The sequence below is a fragment of the Stylophora pistillata genome, chromosome 10 (assembly GCF_964205215.1).
Source record: "Stylophora pistillata chromosome 10, jaStyPist1.2, whole genome shotgun sequence".
Taxonomy (NCBI): Eukaryota; Metazoa; Cnidaria; class Anthozoa; order Scleractinia; family Pocilloporidae; genus Stylophora; species Stylophora pistillata.
In genome coordinates, this window is record NC_142528.1 from 24,689,823 (window position 1) to 24,712,491 (window position 22,669).

At 42.6% G+C, this 22,669-nt stretch overlaps 4 protein-coding genes and 2 pseudogenes across 4 annotated transcripts; 3 read left to right on the plus strand and 3 right to left on the minus strand.

Moving 5' to 3' along the window:
- Window positions 1-310: 310 nt before the first annotated feature.
- LOC111321452 (E3 ubiquitin-protein ligase TRIM45-like) lies at window positions 311-9,486 on the plus strand. The gene is made up of 2 exons (XM_088734637.1): window positions 311-596; window positions 6,819-9,486. The coding sequence occupies exons 1-2, from the start codon at window positions 512-514 to the stop codon at window positions 9,002-9,004; spliced, it is 2,271 nt and encodes a 756-aa protein (XP_088590763.1). The 5' UTR covers window positions 311-511; the 3' UTR covers window positions 9,005-9,486.
- LOC148722359 (uncharacterized) lies at window positions 616-3,147 on the plus strand. The gene has a single exon (XM_088734639.1). The coding sequence runs from the start codon at window positions 1,437-1,439 to the stop codon at window positions 2,541-2,543; it is 1,107 nt and encodes a 368-aa protein (XP_088590765.1). The 5' UTR covers window positions 616-1,436; the 3' UTR covers window positions 2,544-3,147.
- Window positions 2,927-6,489, minus strand: LOC111321486 (uncharacterized). Its single transcript, XM_022924389.2, has 3 exons — window positions 5,030-6,489; window positions 4,571-4,666; window positions 2,927-4,325 (listed from the first exon to the last, which is right to left on the minus strand). The coding sequence occupies exons 1-3, from the start codon at window positions 5,843-5,845 to the stop codon at window positions 3,825-3,827; spliced, it is 1,413 nt and encodes a 470-aa protein (XP_022780124.2). The 5' UTR covers window positions 5,846-6,489; the 3' UTR covers window positions 2,927-3,824.
- A 6,755-nt stretch (window positions 9,487-16,241) lies between the features above and the next one.
- On the minus strand, window positions 16,242-17,459 carry LOC148722360 (uncharacterized). The gene has a single exon (XM_088737038.1). The coding sequence runs from the start codon at window positions 17,457-17,459 to the stop codon at window positions 16,242-16,244; it is 1,218 nt and encodes a 405-aa protein (XP_088593164.1).
- Window positions 17,460-18,970: 1,511 nt separating this feature from the next.
- Window positions 18,971-19,602, minus strand: LOC148722361 (uncharacterized; annotated as a pseudogene).
- Window positions 19,603-19,958: 356 nt separating this feature from the next.
- LOC148722362 (uncharacterized) lies at window positions 19,959-21,075 on the plus strand (annotated as a pseudogene).
- The last annotated feature ends 1,594 nt before the right edge of the window (window positions 21,076-22,669 follow it).

The following is a 22,669-nucleotide window of genomic DNA, read 5'->3' on the forward strand; positions in this document are numbered from 1 at the left end:
CAATACCAAAGAAATGAGATCACAAGAATTGTAAAGCAGACAGTAAGGAGGAGTACTAATGAGTGAAAGGGTCACATGTAAAGCTAATTAGATTCCCTCTGAGTTATGTCACATTTTCTTTATATTAAAACAAAACGATACAAATATAAGAGAGGAAAAGATGAATCATACCATTTTCGAATTGGCTTCACATTCAACGAGTTTCCTCTCGAGTTCACATTAAATTTCATCCAAGCTCAACAAAAATCAAATCATGTTTAATTGACTTCCTATAAAGGTTATGAGACATTTTAAGCAAGCTCAACAAACTTAAGTAAACTAAATTCATCACATTTAACACATTTCTTTTGAAGGCCTAGACATATTTGAGTAGAGCTCAAGAATGAGCTTGAGTTACTTTCAACGACTGCCATCACGCTCAGCCTGACAAAATACTTGCATCAACAACCGAACAACTAGGTTAACAACTACCAGAATACTTCTGTCAAATATTCAGGCCGCGCAAAACAACATGCCCTTTGAGGGACCTGGTGCAGGGTTAGCCAATCCCGGAACTCGTTTCGAAGCAGTGTATTACACAATCATCTTTCGTTGGGGCGGGTATAGCAAGCCGAATAGTGCAAAATTCAAGAAATAGATATTTCAATCACATTCAACAAGTTAAATCTCAATCAACAATATGAATGAGTAAAATTCAAGAGAAAAATATTTCAGCCATATTCAACAAACTAAATTGCACTTAAGGATGTTTACAATTGATCAACTTTAACAACGGAAGAAGAAAAACACAATCACATTCATCTGTAAGCAATCACAAGCAAGAGTGCAGAAAAATCGATCAACAAATCCCATGAATCTTTGCATGGTAAATGTTTCCGGGGAACGGGAATGAGGAGAGACAGTTAAAGATGGCCGACAGTAGTTCTTCCTCCATGGATGATTGGGAAGGGTTCTTTCAGGCGCTTGTGGATCTCCTAAACGATTGCGAGACGTCCCCAGTTTCAACTAGTGCTACTAGAGAAACTATGCAGTAAATGGTTTGAACCCGGGGGTAACATGTGAACGTGTAGTCTGATCGTCCGGGTGAGTGTAGTCCTGAGAAGGACTGTTGTCGGTGGTAGCGACTATCGCAGAGAAACTATCGCAGTACGTTTGGAACATGCTGTCCTTTCTATACAGCAAATCCTGCCTTTAGTTCCCGGAGGGTCTGAGTGTGGAACCTTTTCGCGAGAGCTCTTAAACAACTTCACTTTGTTAAGCATAGAATGGACTAGAAGACAAGAAAACTCAACTCAATGTACTAATTGGCAATTTACTCTTTGGAAACTCCTCCAGTAATTCACACAGGTTCTGTTGGCCGGCCAAGATTGCAAATAAGCGAAGATGCATTAACCCAGTTAAGGTCCTTGGGATTTTAATGGAAGCACATAGCTGACATGTTATTAGTTTCAAGGTGGACGATAAGGAGAAGAGTTGTAGAATTTGGCCTGGAGGAAATCACGGGGTTCAGTGACATTGCAAATGAACAACTTGATGACTTAGTGCGGCAGTTTATACGAGAACATGGGTCCGTAGTTGGATGCTCCATTATAAGTGGCTATCTAAGATCGCTAGGGATTCGAATACAACGGCATCCACTAAGGTCAAGTATTGGCCGTGTCGACCCAATAAATGTTCGATTGAGATGGGCTGTGGTAGTGTCCAGGAGAGCATACTCTGTTCCAGGACCCAACAGTTTGTGGCACATAGGTGGGCATCACAGTCTAGTCAATTGGGGATTCGTCATTCATGGGGCAATTGATAGGTTTTCGAGGTGCATTGTATACCTTAAGTGTTCTACTAACAACATGAGTGAGACAGGGGGGGATTTATTTCTTTCTGCCACACGTATTTTTGGTTGGCCATCACGTGTGAGAACAGACCATGGTGGGGAGAATGTAAAGGTGTGGGAGCTGATGGAAGAGGCAAGAGGTTCAAATAGGGGGAGCTACCTTGTTGGATCCTCTGTCCACAACCAGCGGATTGAACGTCTATGGAGAGACGTATTTTGCATGGTGTGTCACATTTTCTACTACACTTTCCAGGCCATGGAGGAATCAGGTGTCCTTAACCGTGACAATGATATTCACCTCTTTCTACTTCATTTTGTTTTTCTGCCAAGAATAAATAGAGGACTTGAGAGGCTTACCTCTGCCTGGAATAATCATCCGATTCGTACTGAGCGTAATTGGTCCCCTCTTCAAATCTGGACAAATGGCATGGTTGACATTCGAAATAACAGTATTGCTGCTGTATCAGATTTCCACCACGGTACTGCCATTGATGACCTTGAATGGTTTGGTTATGATTCCGATGCACCTGCACCTGGTGATGATGGTCTTAGTTTTGTGCAAGTTGAAGATGTAAATTTTGACTTACCAGAGGTAGTACTCCAGGAGTTTGTTCGTGAAGTTGATCCACTAGAGTGTTCTGACAGCTTTGGTATTGATGTATACCAGAAGGCATTATCAACAATTTTGAATACCATGGAGAGCCATGAGTAAGTGACCCTGCAAACTCACTCAAAGGTTGCTGAAGTCCATAACTTGAAGAGTTATACCAGTAGGCTGTTGTTTTTACATAGTACAACAGCCACTAAACATTCACCCTTTTGTGTTATTAACTTGTTCTTAGATGCTACATATTGCAATTTCTTAAAATGTAACACCTTTTTTGTGTTAATTGCCTGGTCAATGGTATATGATCATTAGCACCCAAAGGTGGCCATGGCCTTAATGACCTATTCCTGTTGTAATGTTAAGTCAGTTATGTCCTCAAGTTACCTTTGGACAAAATGTCATTACAGAAATGGCACCAGTTTTTTACAGTTCACGTAAAAATTGCCTAGCTGAGTGACTTGGTGAAGCTAGAGAACAGAAACTTAATATGAGCTTAACTATATTTTAATCAAATTAAACTGGATCTCAACAAGGTTTCACAATTGTTTCCCTTTACAACTACAAGTTTACTCTCTACTTTACTAATTTAAATCCATCCATAAACATGTGAAAAAAACTTGATAAGTAAAAATCTCTCAATATCAAACTGGACCATTAGGAACTGTGGAAGTGGGCCAAGTAACAATAAAACATATCTTTTTTAAGTGGACGTTTTTGTTCAGGATGTTTTTTTCTTCTGTTTATTATGTGCTAAGTACGTTTCAACTTTGTCACATGTCCCCCTCTTCCATCAATGGTAATGATCCACCTTATCAAGTGCTCAATCTTAAACAAAGGTCTCTGTAGAAGTCTCAAGATAGGCAACTAACTGTAACCTTCTAAACATACTCTGGAGAGATAAAGTGATATTTTAACATTTCAATATTTCAGTATTACTACTAACTTTAACACAACTCCTCACATCACCTACGTTAACAATAACAAACAAGGCATAACCTGATTGCTAACATTTCCTTCACTGGCCCATGTGTTTAAAAATATGAAATGGTGTAACATTAATTTGATTTCTTTAAGTCAAGGATAAAAGTTATTTCAGTCTACAGGACCACTGACTGCTTACCCTATGTTACTGAAAAGTTTGTCATTCTTCCCAGGTTTACCAGGATTATGAAGCAATGCAAGAATGAACCTCAAATACATGTATCATCTAGAAATAAGTGTTTGTTCAAAAGAAAGTACTTCAAGAGCTTAGGAGTTTCTGTTAGAGAAATATTATCCAAAGAAACAAAATGTCAGATGACTAGTTTTTCAATCAATTTCTTAAGTTATTGATCAAATTCAGGTAACTGTGTGTTACTTTACAAAGAAAGTTTGGGTACAGCTTGGTTACACAGTAGTGTACATTTTCTTTCCTCTAAACACTGCCCTCATAGAACTTTCAAATTCAGGGTAGCTGGCAAACCCAGAGGGCAGCGTTAACTCTAATGTACAGGTTGAAGCAAAAATGGCCTCTGTGTTTCCAACTGACACTGCTATTGAACCAGGCACAAAAATGGAAGCACTGGATCTTGAACCAGTGGTAAAAGATAAAAACTCAAACAGATCATCTACTGATGAATTCTGTATAAATGAATAGAGCATCTGCATGACATTTTTCACTTGTGTATCATCAGTAATGGGAGGTTTCAGTAGAGACATAACAAAGGTTGGTGTTACTTCATCACTGCTGTGAACAAAAAAATGCTCAAATTTTTCCGGAGCTTTTTCCAGCTCTTTTTTGAAGCCCAGAATTGATAAACCGCTCCGAAGCTGATCAAGAATAGTCTTATGTTTCAATATGGTGTCATTCAACACAAGGCACTGAACAACCTCACACTTGTTCTGTTCCTGTAAAACAGAAAAAAAAAAAAGAAAAGAATCATTTCCTTTAAATGCCTGCAATTGAAGGAAATGGTTCTAACATTACCACATAACTATGCTGCTGTCAGATGAAAAGTGTTCCTCTGTTTACTGGAGTACTTGAAGAATCTTCCACATTTAAAATAATTGTTAGGAAGATACAGGATATTGAGGACAAATAAACCTATAGCTGTAAAACACTAGTACAGCAGAATACAAGATATTGAACTCACCGTTAGGTTTCTACTTTGCCCACACTCTTGCATGAACCTCAAAAAGCTGTCATCCTGAGAGATTTCCCAAAGTTCATCTGCAGAACCATCTTTAATCTAAACTCAGAATAATGATGATATTTACGAATTCTGGACTGTGATATCTTGTATTGTAGCTAGTAAATAACAAGTAAAAGATGATAATTTACCATGGATAAGAAACTTGGAACAGATCTCTAATATTGTTGTAACATGCATGCATGAGTTAGAGTGAAACAGCAGGCAAAATTTGTACACATCACGAATGAGTAACTTGATATCAGAAATAATTTTAGCTTTAGCTGTGTATAAGTGTAAAGAAAAGCATTTCATATAGAAATTCAGAGTTAAATAATAACATTATGATATTGAGGTTTTCACCTTTCAAAGACTGAATATTGTTATAACTGTATTGTAAGCAAAATTGTTAAAGGCCCTTACCCTTTCAACAAAGCCAGCAAGTTCACTCTCACCAATATCCACAAAAGAGGATCTTCCAACTGCTTCTGACAAATCCCCAGTGGCTATGTACCAGTATATCCCAGGGGTGAGATAAGGGAAGCCAGGTCCACCTTGAATTAAACTGTGTGCTATCATCTTCCCCAAAACTTTAAATACACCTGTCAAAAGATGTTCTGTGCTGTACACAGGAGCAAGTCTTGGATGCATACCTCTGAATAAACGAAGACAAGATGAACCACTTGCAAGTTCAGCAAAAACATCTGTGAATGCTTGTCTAAGCAGTCCTCCTGTGTTTACTGCTGGCTCTCCTTTGATCTGCACTTTGATGGGTATCACTGGATCAAAATGAACACTCTTGTAAAACTGAAAAAAGTCAATGACGATATCCTCTCTGTCAACCTTTAGCTTTTCTAAACACATATAAGGCTTCATGAAGACCTCAAGTCTGTTGAGAATTTGGTGTACACTTTCATCTTTTGCTTCCTTCTTCATTGTGCTTTCACTCAAAGCATCTGCAGCAAGCCCAATGTCCTGGTATGTTAGTAGTGAGTCCCTCACAGTTTCTCTACTTGCACTTGTAAAAATGGATGACAAAGACTCGACACCAATCAATGAATGATGAATCCACAGACTGATAAGACCACTGAGGGGAGCTGTAACTCTCAACTTCATCAGTTGTGCCCACTTGCATACTTCCAGAGCTAACACAAAGGACATTTGGCTGGTTGTTAACAGCTTGCACAGATGATTGACTTTCAGTGCTTTCATGCTGATCACCTCCTTCGATCTCATCATCACTTGTGACTAGGGTTTCCCGTGCCACATTCAATCTTACATACAGCCGTCCTGTGCCACAAAGATCTTTAACATGTTTATGTTTCCACTTGTGATTCTCTTTAACTACTGGCACAGAAATAGTATTTCTTTCCCTTCTCACGAAGTCGAAATCCCTGCTTGTAATAAGGGGTAACTTTGTCTTGAACAAGGAAACCAACTCCGACCGTATCTCTTCTTCTGAGTAATCAGGATAAAAATCGCACTGACCTTTGATCACAATCATGTTGTCGATTAGACCATATTCCTCGTCAGCATCAATATCGGGTTCCTGTAAAAGGTAAACACTTTTAGGGACGACTTGCACTTTTGTTGATTGCTTATAATTAGCCTTTTTTTAAACCAAAGGCTATGAGATGGCACGCTGTTTTCGCGTTTCGTTTGTGGCTTTGTGCCTTCGACACTAAGTGCAGACGCTTCGTTTAAAGCACGAGAAGCTGAGAAAGCAGATGCACTTATTAACTGCCTCGTTCTCTCCACTAATGACTGACTTCCACTTCGTGAGGATAGTTCTTCTCTGACAGCGGATCTGACGGCCGACCAGACTTGTTCTTCGAGGCTGCCAGCACCACTCGCCATTTTGAAACCTTGTGTTCCCAAGATGCACTTCGTGAAGACCCGCGGGCTTTATGGGATTTGTTGACATCTTTCTATGACTTTGTTGATCAAATTTTTTACCTTTTGGATGTAATTCCCTTTTAAACCCTTGGAATTTGACTGATTTACATTCGTTAAACCCTGATTTTGTCGACTTTGACGTTGCCTGTTAAAATTCGGTTTAGTGCCATTATTGGTGTTTAAGGTGGTGGTTATATTTCGTTGAATGTGATCGTAAGTGTTGATTTATAACAAATTGGTGTGTTGATTGTGATCTGAAATGTTGATTGTGATTGCAATATTCCTCTTGAATTTTGCACCATTTGGCTTTCCATAGGCGGGTACCATTTCGCCATGGATGTTCCACAACTGTTTAAAAACCTCAAGAAAGAAGCTGAATGTCCTCTGTGCTTGGAGACAGTCAAAGATCCCAGGACTCTACCATGTTTACACTCATTCTGTTTGCTATGCCTCGACAAACACGCAAACTACGCAAGAAGACAGCTTCAGACAGCAATCAAATGTCCGGTTTGTCAGGCTAGTTTTCAAATTCCTGAAGAGGACACGTTTGGCGGCCTCCCTGCATCTTTTCATCTCAATCGACTAGCGGATCTCCTTGCTCTAACGGATGACAGTAAAGAGTCCCAGCAATGCGGCAGCTGTGAAGAAAACAACACAGCAACTCATTACTGTTTTGGGTGCCAGAGCTTTCTATGTATACCTTGTTTTGAAGCTCATCAGCGCATCAAGGCCACAAGAGGTCACAGAAATATCTCTGTCGAGAATTTGCAGCCAGACTATATGGAAGAGTTGATTCGCAGACCAGTTATGTGCTCAGAGCAATACCACCAAGATCAGCCACTTGAATATTATTGTCAAGATTGTAACGTTTCCACCTGCATAAAGTGCAGTGTTGTGAGTCATAATCGACACACTATGGTTGATATGCAGAAAGCTGCAGATGAACAAAAGATACAAATAAATGAGGCTTTGAAGAAAATGAAAGCGGAAATTGTTACTTTTGAAAATGAAATGAAGTACCAAACTGAGTTAATGGACAAAAACAAAACACAAACATTGGCTGCAAAAGAGAAGATGAACGAAACTGTGGACGATTGTATTCGCTTGTTAACGGAACATAAAGCGATAATGAATGCCAAATTCGATGAAATTAATCAAGCACATCAAAAAGCTCACGCAACACATCTGGAAGACTTCCAGCTCGCTGTCGGACAGTTGAGAAGCTCTCTTGAACAAGGTGAGAACATCTTAGAAAGGAATATCAATGTTGAAATTTTGCAAACAAAGGCAGTGATTGTTGGACGTTGCGAGGACCTTTTGAATGCAAAAAAACCTGAGATCTACAAACCACCCCGTGTAAATTATGTTGTAGAACAGAAAATGGATATTTTGGATCGAGTTGTTGTAAACCATACGGATCCATCATCGACACTTGTCGTACAACTTTGTGAAACGATTGGAGAACAGAATGAGACATATTTTACTATTAAAACGAGAGATTCAGAGGGAAGACAAAGTTATAACAAGGATGATCACATTAAGTGTGACATTCGCACTTCAACAGGGGATAGCTTGGAAACAGATCTAGAGATTGAAGACAACGAAGATGGTAGTTACACAGTAAAATATACACCACATCAGGCTGGATTATATGAATTGAAAATTGAAGTTAATGGACAACCGCTGGATCAAGGTCCATGGACAGTTGAGGTCATCCATCAGTATCAATTTAAGTTTAAGTTTGGTTCAAGTGGCAACGGACCAGGACAATTAAATTGTCCTTTTGACATTGCTGTTAGTGAGAAAACAGGAACTATTGTGGTTTCTGACTTTAGAAATAGAAGAATTCAGCTCTTTAACTCCAATGGGAGCTACCTGAGAGAGATAGGATTGGGTGCTTGTTGTACGGCATTAAGTTTTACCCAGGCTGGACACATTATTGCCGCTACTCCTGAAGATGTTAATAATGTTCGTTTGTTTGCTGAGAACGGTAGTTTTGTCCAGTACATCAATAGTGCACACTTGGGGAGGCCTTTTCACATATCCACTGGAAAAGATGATTGCATTACCGCTTGTGATGGAAAAAATCATGTCGTTGTTACCTCCCCGGACGGAACAGAATTACTGAAACGTTTCAGTGCCTCTGAATATGAGGAATCAGTATGGTGCGCAATCTATTACGAGAAGAAATTCTTTGTCTCTGATCGTGCAGCTAGCCGTGTTGGTGTTTATGATGAGGACGGAATGTTGCTATACGATATTGGCAGCGAGGGGTCTGGTAACGGACAGCTATGCCATCCCATAGGACTTGCAATTGACAAATTTAACAATTTGATCTTCTGTGATACTGGGAACAGAAGAGTTCAAGTATTCTCTTTGGACGGAAAATTTGTCTCGACAATTGGACAGTTTTCATTTAAACCGACTTGTGTTGCGGCGTCTAGTAATGGAGAAATTTTTTTAACTGGTTTGGGGACCAACAGTGTTCATGTCTTTCACTAGAGCTATTTTAATCAGTTTTTTAGCGTTCATTTAATACGCGATGAGAAGCATAAAAACATTGTCTAGTTGAAAGGAATAAAACCGCGAACAATGAAGAGATAATATTATTTCGGCTGCGGTTCTTACCACGATCATGAAGTTATGTCGTAATCTCGGCCAAGTTTGCGTTTTGAAGCCGTTGTGCCGCAGTCGCTTTTCTAGCTCCGCAGAAATCAAACCTGAATTAAGTTTGCGTGAGCCCGAAAAACATATCCCTTTTCTAAATTTTTGTATGTTTATCACGATATAGTGCAGTAGTAATTATGTATAGTTGTTTGTTTCACCATGTAATTTCTTCTGATTTTTATTGATCACAGTAATGATGACTTCATGAGACTGATAATTTTATTTTCTTGTCACCTTCGTTTTTGTTTAACATTACCCATCTGTCATTCTAAATCAGTACTTATGATTAAAAAAACCTCACTGAGAAGAACAATTTACTTCAAAGTCTGCCTTCTTGCAAATGGCATACAACTATCATTTTTACCTCTATCCGTAGACTATTAGCCTTGCCTGGTTGTAAACAATAAGATTTTAGGCTCGAAATTTCTGTTGCGTAGTAGATGCTGAAGGCAAACTTTTCCTTAACCAAAAAAATCAACAAAACTTCAAGAATACGACGCTTTAAAAATCAGACTTACATACTGCACAATCCGTGGTTTTTAAGGAACATTTGCCACATGTTAAATGGCATGCATTGGTGACCGGTGTTGTTAGTAACTGCACCATCCAAGATCCCTAAAACGTGATCGCGCTTAGCGTATTAATAACTTTACTCTCTCACTTCCCTTCGTACCTCAGTCACCCAGGCCACTCTCAAAAAACCTTTCCCGTTATTTTCTCCTGTATGCAGTTATTGATGAAGTGGGAAGGCCGAATCATGAGGTCATGACGTAGGCACTAAACGCAGCATGGATTATGAAAATTTTATCTATTATATATCATATGCCTTAGGTTTGTGACCAATGTAACAAGCGCTCTGATTGGCTAAGAGCCAGATCGAAGCAGGGGATTACACTCCCGTAATGCTAGACTTCTCGAACTCCCTACTTTTTGTGCGCCTATCTCCCAGAGTTCCGTGCAGCACACTAACATTTTTTTTTCATCGTCGTTATTTTTTTTAAATTCGACGCACTTAGCAGAAAAGGAGAGACTGCTCGTATTCTCCCGTTACGCTCACGGGCCCGGCGATTTTAGATCATGGAGATGAGGAAAAAGAACAAAAGCTTATTCAAGGATCGCGACCTCTTTTTTTTATCTTTTTCTCTTTGCTCTTGCAAGAAAATTGTGAGTGGAATAACAGATCATGACATGGATCGTGGCCATAACTAAGATCTTGTAAGACGAACCCAGCGCGCATGAGAATACCTGCATCACGCACTATTAGGCACAAACAATCGTTTATTCCTAGAGGTGCTAAACTGAACTTCATTTGACATAACTTAATTGTATCTACATTTGTTCTGCTTTGAGTTTTTAAATTTGAAGTTTGATTTTTTTTTATACTGCAATATTACAAAATTCTTATCTCCGAAGGTGGAATCAATCTGCTTGGATGTCAAGGACAATAACAACAGCCGTTTCCTTGTTTGTGCGTGTTATAGATCACCAGGCAAATGCAATGAGCTGGAATTTATGACCTCACTATCCTCCGCTGCAGAAACAATGTATAACACCAGGAAGGAGCTGTTATTACTCGGTGATTTTAATCAAGATATTGTAACGTTCTGGAGTTCGCTTATACACTTCGCTTACAGTTCGCTTACAGCTTGCTTAGTTGTTCGTTATCCTCCTTAGTCTCACACACCGTTCTCACTTTACAGTGCTTAATAAATACTCGAGTAAACGTTTCCTGGGGCTTTGGGCGTGGTCTTGGAGGGCTGGACACTACACCTCCCCCCTTTTCTTTAGTGAGGCTTGAAGTCTCTGTAAATTGTTTCCCACGTGGGCGTTCTGGCTCGTACTGATCTCCGGGGTTCCGGTGGCGCGATTGTCGGTCCCCTGTGCGTCTCTTGCATGACTATATTTCCTTCTCCAGGAACCTTTCCTACTTCAATATGGCGGTTCGTTGGTCGCCTGTTCATCGGTTGTTGTTCTTTGTCCCAATCCAAATCGTCGTGCTCCTCCTTTCCAGCATACTTGAGTACCTTACGGTGGGAAGAATTGCGGGATTTGACTTCCTTTCCTCTCTTCACAGTGATCATGCTCCCTTTTATTCCAACGATTGCATATGGTCGTGATTCATAGGGCGGGGTCAACGTGTTACCCCTATTCTGATTCAAAAGGACACGATCACCAATTTTGAGCGAGCTGTGTGATGTGTGTCTGCGCTTATCAGGATAAGCTTTCATTTGCTTCTTCTTTCTCTCGTCTCTTTCACGGATTAGTTCATGGCGTTGTTCTTCCTGGTGAACGACCCTTTCTGGCAGTTTTCTTCTTATGTCTCTCCCGAACATAAGCTTGTCGGGACTCTCTCGTCACAGGATGGGGTGTGGCACGATAGTTGCCAACCGTCCTTTGGATCTCTTGCTCAAATGCTTTCCGCTCAATCTTGGCAACCCTCGCGCTCTTTTTGACCGTCTGGATGAATCGTTCGACGTCACCATTTGCCTCCGCCCATCGGGTGTGACTTTCCTGTGCCTGAACCCTTGTTCTTGGGCATATTTTGCAAATTTGGACCCATTAAATGGGGGGCCTTTATCTGTCTTCACCTCTTCTGGAATTCCATAAGTAGTGAAAACACGTGTGAGCTGGGGAATTACAGCCTCTGCGGAGGTACTTGTGACAAATTCTACGACAGGATACCCTGAATACTGGTCCCAGAACACTAAAGCCATGTCCTTATTTGGAAAAGGTCCCCCAAAATCCACACTGATCTTCTTCCACGGACCTGTTGGTAGCTCCGACATTTGGAGTGGCTCTCTGGTATGGCAAGGGATGGTAGCTTGACAAGCTAGGCAATTCCCACTGTGCTTTTCGGCCATCTTATCGATTCCGGGAAACCAAACGTGGGCACGAAGCAGTTGTTTCGTGCGAACGATGCCCTGGTGACCCTCATGAGCAATTTTCACCATAGTTTCTCTGAATTCTCGAGGGACTATGATTCTTTCACCCCGAACGACAAAACCGTCAGCCACAGCCCATTCATCGTAAATATTGAAGTACGCTTTCATGTCTTGGTTCCTGTGGTCGATCTTCCTCTCCCGTATACAGGTGATTAACCTTTTTCGTTCCTCGTCGTTTTCAGTTGCCTTTACCAGGTCCTCTTTGCAGATAGCCCGGGGAATGTCACTTGCGACCACGAAATTCACGTACTGCTTGACATCCTTGGTAGTGCCTAGTTCCCTTCTAGTGCAGGTTTCACGAGGCAGTGGGTGCCTAGATGTATAATCGGAGATATTCGTCTTTCCGGTCCCATATTCGACCTTGAACTCATAATCGAGCATTCGTACCATCATTCTTTGCAGCCGTATTGACGTCTGATGCCAAGGGTTGTTCAGGATGACTTCGAGCGGTTTGTGATCGGTTACTATTTTGAACGGCAAGCCATACATGAATACATGAAATTTCCTGCACGCAAAATCTGCCGGAAGCATCTCTAGCTCGATTTGGGAATAGTTTCGTTCCGCATCTGAGAGGGCCCTGCTAGCGTATTGCACCACCCTCCAGCCTTTGTCACTCGACTCACGTTGGACCAAGGTCGTTGAGATTTTAACGGACAGCCATCCACATGAACTTCATGCTCTGCAGCGGGGTCAAAATAGACCAAGACTGTGTCTGAGCTAAGGCCTTCTTTCAAACTCTCGAACGCTTCCTGATGATTTCTCGTCCAGGCAAAAACGTTGGCTTTGAGTAAACCTCTCAGAAGGTCGGTTTGTGGAGCATACTTTTCCATAAATCTCGCGTTGTATTGCACTGTACATAGGAATGAGTTCAGTTCCTTCGCGTTGCGAGGAGGCTCGGCCGCCTTGATAGCCTCAACCTTTCGCAGGTCAGGGGATGCTCCATCTTTAGAAAACTTCATCCCGTAATACACACAACTTTGCTTATTGAATTCACACTTTCCCTTGTTAAACGTGATCTTCTTTTCTCTAGCCTTCTTGAATAATTTGTCTAGATTCCGATCATGTTCCTGTTGTGTTTTTCCGTACTCAAGAATGTCGTCACTGATGTTGAGGCATCCAGGTATGTCTCGGGTGATCTCCTTGCTCACGGTGTCTTGAAAGATTTCACCCGCGGATCTCGTGCCCAAATTTAGCCTTTTGTATCTGTACAGCCCGATGTGCGTTGAGAATGTGGTGATGTCCCGACTGTTCTCTCGTAGTTCCAGTTGATGATAGCCATGATTCATATCCAAGTGGGAGAAAACAGTTGCTCCATTGAGCTCATGTGTGATATCCTCTAGAGTAGTCATAATAGTATGGGTCCGCGGAATGGCTTTATTGGCCTCTCTCATATCCACGTTCAGTCGAATTTCATTCGCCGTTCTCTTGGGTGTAATCACGACTGGGGATACCCAACTGGTAGGCTCTTCGACCTTCTCGATTACATCATCCCTTATAAGTCTCTCCAGCTCCGCCTCCAGTTCTGGCCTGACGCTGAACGGGATTCTCCTGTGAGGTTGAGCAACTGGTGTTACTGCACGGTCAACGTGTAGATCTACCTGCACTCCTTCCATTTTCCCGATCCCCAGGAACAGGTCTGCGTATTCCTCAAGTAATTTGCTTGTGAAGATTTTAGAATCAGTTCGTATTGCATTCGTAATTATCACCAGGCCAAGACTTTCGGCAGTCTGAGATCCTATCAAGGGTTCCGTGTTGCTGTTACCTTTAATGACGTGGAACGTTGCCGGGATGATTCTCGTGTTTGACTTTACGACTGCATCGAATTTGCCCATAACTGTTAATGGCCTGGACGGGTTTTCATTCGTTTGGTACGAGCGCAAAACACTTGTCGACTTCTCCAATTTGATCTTATTTGCCAGTAGCTGCTGAAAGGTGCATTCATCCATTACGTTAACCGACGCTCCCGTGTCGACCAGCATTTTGACTTCGTGGTTTTCGATTTTTACACTTCTTACTGGCCTGGGTTAATTTTGTGTTGCTTTCGACAGCCCCAACTTCTTCGATCCCACAAAGGGATTCCGCGTCACTGCTATCTGATTGCACCTCCTGACGAACTGTCTTTACGATACTCTTATTTACTTTCCTTTTACTCCTACAGCATTTGGCAAAATGATTCAGCTTCCCGCATGTGGTACATTTCTTTCCCCATCCCGGGCATTTCTCCTTTCCTCCCGCGTGTGGAAATGCGCCTCCACAAAAGTAACACTCTTTGTTGATACCAGTCGGGCTCTTTTGCCTTCCTAAAAAGACCCTCTTCAACTCTTCCTCGGTATCGTTCCTTCGACTTTGTTGCTCCATCTCGATTCTCTTCGCTTGTTTATCCGACAATTCCTGTACTCTAGCGTAATGTAAGGCCTCCTGAAGCGAGTGCGGCTTACTGAGGAAGCGGCATCTAACTCTCTTCGATTTTCCCTTTTCAATTAGCTGCATTTCTATTTCAACTTCACGCCAAGCCTCTGGAAATTCACACGGAACCGCTGCTTGCTTTAAACGCGTGGTGTAATCATCGTACGACTCCTCTTCCTCTTGGGCTAACAGCCGAAATTGGTATATGCTAAAAAGATGATGTCTTTTAGGCTCAAAATACTCTAGAAGTTTCTCTCCTGCGGTTTCTAAGTCTTCTCCCATATCCTCTAGTGTGCCGAAGATGTCCTGTACTTTGGGACCAGCACAGTGTAGGAGTAGTGCTCGTTTTCTCGCTTTGTCCTTTATATTCATCGCTGCAGCGTATACTTTGAATCTTTCGAGATATTTCCTGAATCGAGTGCCGACCGATGTCGGATCTAGGTCCGGGTCAAACGGTCCGAAGTTGAGATTTGTATCATATGCGGCCATTCGCAGAGATTTTTCGATCGAAACAGTTCGAACGCCTATGACATGATCCTCGTCGCCAATGTAACGTTCTGGAGTTCGCTTACACAGTTCGCTTACAGTTCGCTTACAGCTCGCTTAGCTGTTTGTTATCCTCCTTTGTCTCACACACCGTTCTCACTTTACAGTGCATAATAAATACTCGAGTAAACGTCTCCTGGGGCCTTGGGCGTGGTCTTGGAGGCCTGGACACTACAGATATGTATGTCAGTATTGCTGAGGGCCGGACTGCAAACAGAAACCTGGTCGACTTTTGTGATCGATTTTGCCTTGCTAATAAAATCACAAAACGGACACGCGTTACTGAAAAACCAAAGAGCCTTCTCGATGTCATTCTTACAAGTAACAATGAGCGCTTTGTAGCTTCAGGCAATTTGCACCTTGGTTTGAGCGACCACGACTTGGTGTTTGTTGTACGCAAAAAAAAATTCCACGTCCAAAACCACGCTTTCTTGAATACCGCAGCATGAGGCATTTTGATCACCAGAAGTTCATAGCGGACCTAAGTGAAATTCCTTGGGGGACGGCTTATTGTTTCTCGGATATGAATGATGTATGGGTCATTGGAGCAAACTGTTTAAAGACGTTCTTGATAGGCACGCACCTATTAAGAAAAAATGGGTGCGCGGTCATCAGCTTCCTTGGATCACACCTCAAATCCAACGTGAAATTGCTCTGCGAAACAGGCTTTTCAAAAGGTACAGAAAAAACCCAAAGGACAATACATGGATTGCTTATAAGCAACAGCGTAAGAAAGTAACTTCACTTAAGCGCAAAGGAAAAAGTAAATTTTGTTACGACACGGCATCGGGAGCGAAACATCCTGGTAAATTTTGGAAGAAAATGAAGTCTCTTCTTCCTAACTCTGGCATAAATAAACTGAGTAACATAACTCTTGTAGAGAACGGTATGGTCACGACGGAACCCAGGCAGGTGATGGAAATATTTAATAGCTATTTCGCCAATGTAGTTTCAACAAGTCACCGTGAAAATGACTTCAACGATCATCGAAGTGTAAATCTAATCGCTAGCAAAATGCTACTAGATCAGTTTGTCTTCCAGCCCGTGAGCTGCGGCTATGTTCGTCAAATCTTAGACAATCTAAATCCCCGGAAGGCTGTTGGCGTAGATGGAATTTCACCGCGTCTCTTAAGGCTCGCTGCTCCCATCCTAACGGAGGAGATAACACAGCTGATCAACTATCTGATTATGAACCAATCATGGCCAACCGAATGGAAGAGTGGGAACTTGACACCGGTATTTAAAAAAGATGAGCTAAAATCTAAACGTAAAGCCAAGTTTCTGAACTTCGGGCAACCACGAAAAACAGAAGGTCGAGACTTGTAGATCTGCTTCTGGCCAGGACCCTCCAGTAGTAGATCCCCGACTGCAGGCAGAACAAACACTTCCGCGACGCACGAGCTAAACCGAGAAGACCCTTCATGCAAGAAAGGCCAAAAATGGGCGGAGGGCCATTCGGGGATGATCAATGTCCCGTGGCAAGAGCAAGACATGAGATGACGGACAGAATCGACGATTAGACTAACCGGGGGACATATCCAGTTGCTTTCTGCGCGCCAGTCTTGTGCCAAAGCGTCGACCCCACTGCATCCGGGAGAGGCAAACTTCGAGTTAAACCGAGGGAGCTGAGCATTGTAATAGGTCGCGAAGCGGTCGAATGTATGAGGACCCCATTTAGCATCAAGGAGGCGGAAAACTGAAGGATTGACGCGCCAATCGTCCTTGTCAAAGAATCGGCTGAGGAGATCAGCCCTCTCATTCTGCGACCTGGGAATCCACTGTGCTTCAAGGGTGATCCCGTTTGAAAAACAAAAATCAACAATGCTCATGCCAACAGACTGGAGGTGGGCTTTGGAACTGCCAACAGAAACTATTCTCGCAGCACCTTGATTGTCGGCGAAAACCTTTACTCTCTTCTGCTGCAGCTTCTCCGCATAGGACAATAGAACATAATAAATAGCTTTCAACTCGCGGTACGTGGAGCTCTGACCAAGATCTTCAGACGTGAACATGCCGCTAGCCATTACGCCGTCTAAGGAGGCCGAAAACCCGCCAAAGGCGACATCACTAGCATCAGAGAAAGTAACCGTTGACGAATCAGGGGGTGGACAAACAGAATAGCCGTTAAACGAGTCGATGTTGCTGTACCAAAATCTCAACTCTTTCAAAACAGCCGGAGAAAAACGAATGGTGTGGTCCCACGCTGATCGTGATTCAATTGCGAGGTATATTTGTCTGGTTAGAGGACGTGAAGTGGGCCCCACTGCCAAGGTAACAGAAATTATAGAACCGGCGATTCCGGCCAATTCTCGATACGAGGGCGACGTATCTCCAATTACAGAACCTAAAAGACTCTTAAACTTTTCCACCTTCCTTTCAGGAATATGAAAAGACATAGTAATAGTGTTAATCACGAAACCCAGCCATTCGCCCACTCAGGCGGCGTGAGATGCCAATGAGATTTGTTTTCATTCACAAGGAAACCTGAGGAGTCGAGCTCTTTCTTTTGGATAATGACAGCTGCTGCGGCGGAACAGTTATCCGGTAAACTTCCGAGCCCATCGTCGAGATAGATAAAGCTATTGTGACCCATAGCGACAGACTAACGGACGCAACAATTTGGTGAAGCAAAAACAGGCGCTGCTAAGGCCGTAAGGCAAAGCTATGAAGGTAAAATATCTTGGGACGCTGTTGAACTGCCAAGAAAAACCGAGATACCGCTGATGCTCCAAGCAGATATCAACATGATGAGATCCGGACTTAAGGTCCCATGTAAAGAACCAGTGCCCCTCCTCGAGGACTTCAGATAGGGAGCGAAGATTCTCGTACTTAAATTTAAACCTCACAAGGAAGCTGTTAACGTGCCTGAGATCGATGACTTCTCCCCTTCAGCAACTGACAAGGGGTTAACGCAAAATGGCGGAACACTGTGCTCAATAATGCAACCGTTGGCTAAAAGCACCGAGATGGCTTGTGTCACAAATTCAGAATGCTGAAAGGCCAATCTATTATTAGCCAAAAAACACGAGGGCGGATATTCCGCGAAAGGAAGCCTGCACCCACGCCTGATGGTGTCAAGTACAAACTCAGGAGCACTCAAGGTACTCTTCCAAAATTTAATGGAGGCGCTCAAACGACCCTTGACACCGCTGCTAGTGCTTTTAACATTAAAATCGTCGTAACTACCCGAAAAAAAGGAAGAAAAATCAAACTCAACTGAACGCTGAAGAACGTCCTCTGAGCTTGAATCCACGTCTCGTCAAGAATGGCGCAAGTCACTCTTTGACGCAACAGACGGCTTAGAACAGAAGGCTCTCAAATGGCCAAACTCCCCGCACTATAAGATAAACAACGCAAAATTAAAGTTCTGTATGCGATGGCGTTCACAACCCGAAGGATGAATACCAATAGTCCATTTTACAGTCGTGTACTTGGTTGCCAAGCCTTTCAACGGGAGTGAGGCTAGGGCATACAAACCTTGCTGCCTTTCAAATGTAAATCACTTTGTTATCATGCTAACGAGATACAGGTCTCTACCACAACAAGGTCACCTCTAGCCTCACTCTGAATCAAAGGCTTGGCAACTAAGTACACAACTGTAAAATGGCCTATTAACCTCAGACTTATATACCACTATGCAAATAACTACACACAAGAGACATACCAGAACGCATACTTAGCGAGGACCACATTCCATCTACAACGTGCAGAAAACAAATATCTACTAAACTTCATAACGCAGATATTTAGATATTCTGCACTAGCTTAAGAGAATAAAACCTAATGAAAAAAAGGCAAAACAAATCATGGAGAACATTGGATTGTGGGCTGCGAGCAACGCCATCAATCCGAAGTAAAAAACAAAGAGGGAAGGACCCGTGAGTGAACTGAGCCAAGCGAAAAAGATTTAAATACTTATCTTGAAACAGGGACCCACGTGTCGGGGAGGGTTTGAATCCTTACGGACTGCATGATCGCCTGCAAAGGGTCTTTGCGAATTTGAAGAAACATTCGAAGCGGTAGGCTGGGAACTACCACGAGTGAAAGGGCGAGGCTAACGACGACGCTTGTCTTTGATTTTCCTCTCCGCTCTCCTCTCCGCGCGATACATCCTTTTCTCGTCGTCTGAGCCTGACGCCAACTCGTCTGACAGGTACTCGTTCACGGTTTGCCAACCAAACTCGCTTTTATCAGCTAACTTAATGGCTTTTACGCGCTTGGATACGATGCCCGTACCTTCCTCCAAGGCGGCTTTCACTTTGTCGTATGACTTGTTCTTTAGAGCACTCGTTGCCGCATCAAATTTATCCAGCACCTCGAGCTCGTGATCAAGCTACTGTTGATTTCCCTTTCTTTTACATGTATAGTTTTCACGGCGAGCCTTTTTGACGGCTTGCTCGACGGTGGCGCCATTTTCTTCGGAAAAACGTTGAGCAAAACTACCTCAATCACTCCAGTAAGGCTATCCGTTAGACGACAGACAGACGCGTTAACAGTAGACTGAATCGCTTCGCTGATCGCTGCATCCATTACGGCCATACCGGCGTCGGCCGCGTCCAAGGAAAGTGAAGGTCTGCTACTCTGGTCGATGAACTGAAAAAAGATTCTGTATGCGACGGCGTTCACAACCCGAAGGATGAATAACAATAGTCTACCTTAGCTTGTCATCAGTGTTCGTCACTTCGGAGTCACCTGAGATGCGCATGCGCATTGCGGATCAGTTCTTTGCCTTTTGCTGTGAAGTACAAGTTCGTGAGTGTTTTCTGTCAAAAATTACTTCAATCTTAAACATCACCGCTTTATCGGTAGAGTGATACTTGGAAAGGAAGGTAAGTTCACAATTTTCGGTGACTTACCGACTTTTTTCCACAGATTGGACGATTTTCGTTTTCAAAATGAATAGTGAAGAGGCAACACCATCGGTCCATATTGCGGGAGTCTCCCGCAACGCTTACAGCTGGGAAAACCCGGGAACTGCCATCAGTACCAACGACCTTGCTTTGTCCCTGGATGATATAAACGAAAATATGGGCAAAATGGCCAGGCTTCTGGCTAAATTGTGTGAACACCCCAACACAGGCGTACGCCCACCGGGCTCAAAACGAAAGTCTACATCCGACGTCTCGGATATCTCGGACTCTGAGTCCGATGATAACACTCGCAAGTCAGGCAAACGAAGGCGTTGTGATAACCACACGGACGACGACATCAGTCTGAACGCTAGCGACGACCTGGACGCTTTAGGCGACATCCAAATACTCACCGAGCGTCCTAAGACCACCGGTCAGAAAAAGCGGGAAATCCCCACAAAGGAGGCAAAACTCCTTCAAATATTTGGGGAACAGTTTTGACGACGATGACGCCACCGGCGAGAAAATCCAACCAGAGTTGGCCGATATTGCTACAAAACGATGGGACAAGAAACTGTCGACCGATAAAATGAAAAGTTTGGTATACAAATACAAACAGCCCCAAAACTGTTCTGACATAAAGACTATAAAGGTCAACCCCGAAATCTGGAGTCAGATGAGTACTAAGAAAAGGAAAACAGATTTGAAGATATAAAACATGCAACAAATTATCTGCAAAATCATATTTGCAACCTTGCAAGCAACAAACGTGTTGATTCATACACCTGCCCCAGATAACAAAATAGTAGCGCAACGAGTGGATAGTATCGCAATGTTGGGGATGCAATTAGCCCGGTTGCGAAGAGATGAAATTAAGCCTTCATTGAAAGCTGAGTATTCTACCATTTGCTCTGCGGAAGTGCCAATTAATAGCCAATATCTTTTTGGGGATGACCTGGCAAAACAATTGCGAGATGCTAAAGAGGCAAGCAAAATCAGCCATTCCTTTGCAACCACATCTAAGAATGGACCCTGTAGAGGGAGACTGCACAACTCTCACCAAAATGACCGCTACTCTAAAGGCCCCAAAAAAGATTTTTTGTGGAAAGGCCAACAGTGGCCTTACAAAAGGAAAAAACCACTGAACAGCGACAAGAAATAATGGCACAGCTGCCTCAAATAAAATCTATGGTAAGTGGGTTTACAACTTCTCTACCCCGCTTATTGAATTATTTACAAAATTTATGTATTACTTTTAAGGCTGGACAGGTGGCTGCACACTTTGCAGCATGGAGAACACTAACTAATGACAAAGTACTACTGTCTATTGTTTTAGGAGCAAGCATTGATTGTACTTCCACTCCTGTTCAATATAGATTGCCTAGTCAAACCTTTTCAGAGCAAGAGTACCTTGTTGTTAGTCAGGAAGTGCAGAAATTGCTTGACAAAGGGGTCATCACAAAGGTGTCACCAAGGACTGGGCAAATATTGTCTATTGTCTTTCTTCGCCCCAAAAAGGATGGGTCAAACCGACTTATACTCAACCTTAAAAAGTTGAATGAGTCAGTCAGTCACTACCATTTTAAGATGGATTCACTTTCCACTATAACAAAATTTGTAACCAAAAACTGTTTTATGACTTCTGTTGACATAAAGGATGCTTACTACTCCATCCCCATTAAGCCTTCAGATAGAAAGTTCTTACGCTTTATGTGGGAAGCGAAGGAAGTATATATGAATTTACCTGCCTTCCCAATGGGTTGTCATGTGCCCCCAGGATTTTTACGAAAATCCTTAAGCCTCCTCTATCTACTTTGCACAAGCAGGGGCATATTGCTGTGGCACATCTCGATGACCTTTACTTGCAAGGGCAAACTTGTGAGGAGTGTGTCCAAAATGTTGTACACCATTGTTTTGTTTGACAATTTAGGCTTGGTTGTGCATCCGGAGAAATCCATTTTCATACCCACACAGGTTCTCACCACCCTTGGATTTGTAATAAACTCGGTTACAATGACAATTCAACTGACCAGGGGAAAGCTATCGCTTTACAAAGATCCTGTACTGAGCTACTAGCATGTTCATCTCCATCTATTAGAGAGGTAGCTAGGGTCATTGGGAAAATAGTTTCCAGTTTCCTTGGGGTCATGTACGGACCTCTTTACTACCGACACCTGGAAAAAGATAAATCTATAGCCCTAAAGAGGACAAAGGGTAATTTTGATGCAACTATGACCTTATCGAACCATGCTAAATCCGAATTTCAGTGGTGGATACAAAATGTGGAAACTGAGTACAATGTACTACATCATCCCCAGCCCCATCAACAAAGTACTACAGATGCTTCCCTTCAGGGATGGGGGGCTGAATCGTCAGGGGTATCCTCAGGAGGAAACTGGTCCCATTCAGAGTCTAAGCACCATATCAACTATCTGGAAATGTTGGCTGTTCTCTTAGGTCTTCAGACTTTCGCTAAAAACAACAACACACACATAAGAATAATGTGTGATAACACTACAGCAGTAAATATCATTAACCATATGGGAACAAGTCACTCAAATCCTTGTAATTCTGTAGCTAAAAAGATCTGGAAATGGTGTATAGCACGCAAGATATGGCTTAATGCAGCACATATACCTGATAATCAAAATATTATAGCAGATTTTTAATCCAGAAGAAACCAGAGAGAATCTGAGTTGAAGCTTGACAAACTGTCACTTTTTAATGCTCTGGAGAGACTAGATTTCAAACCTGAA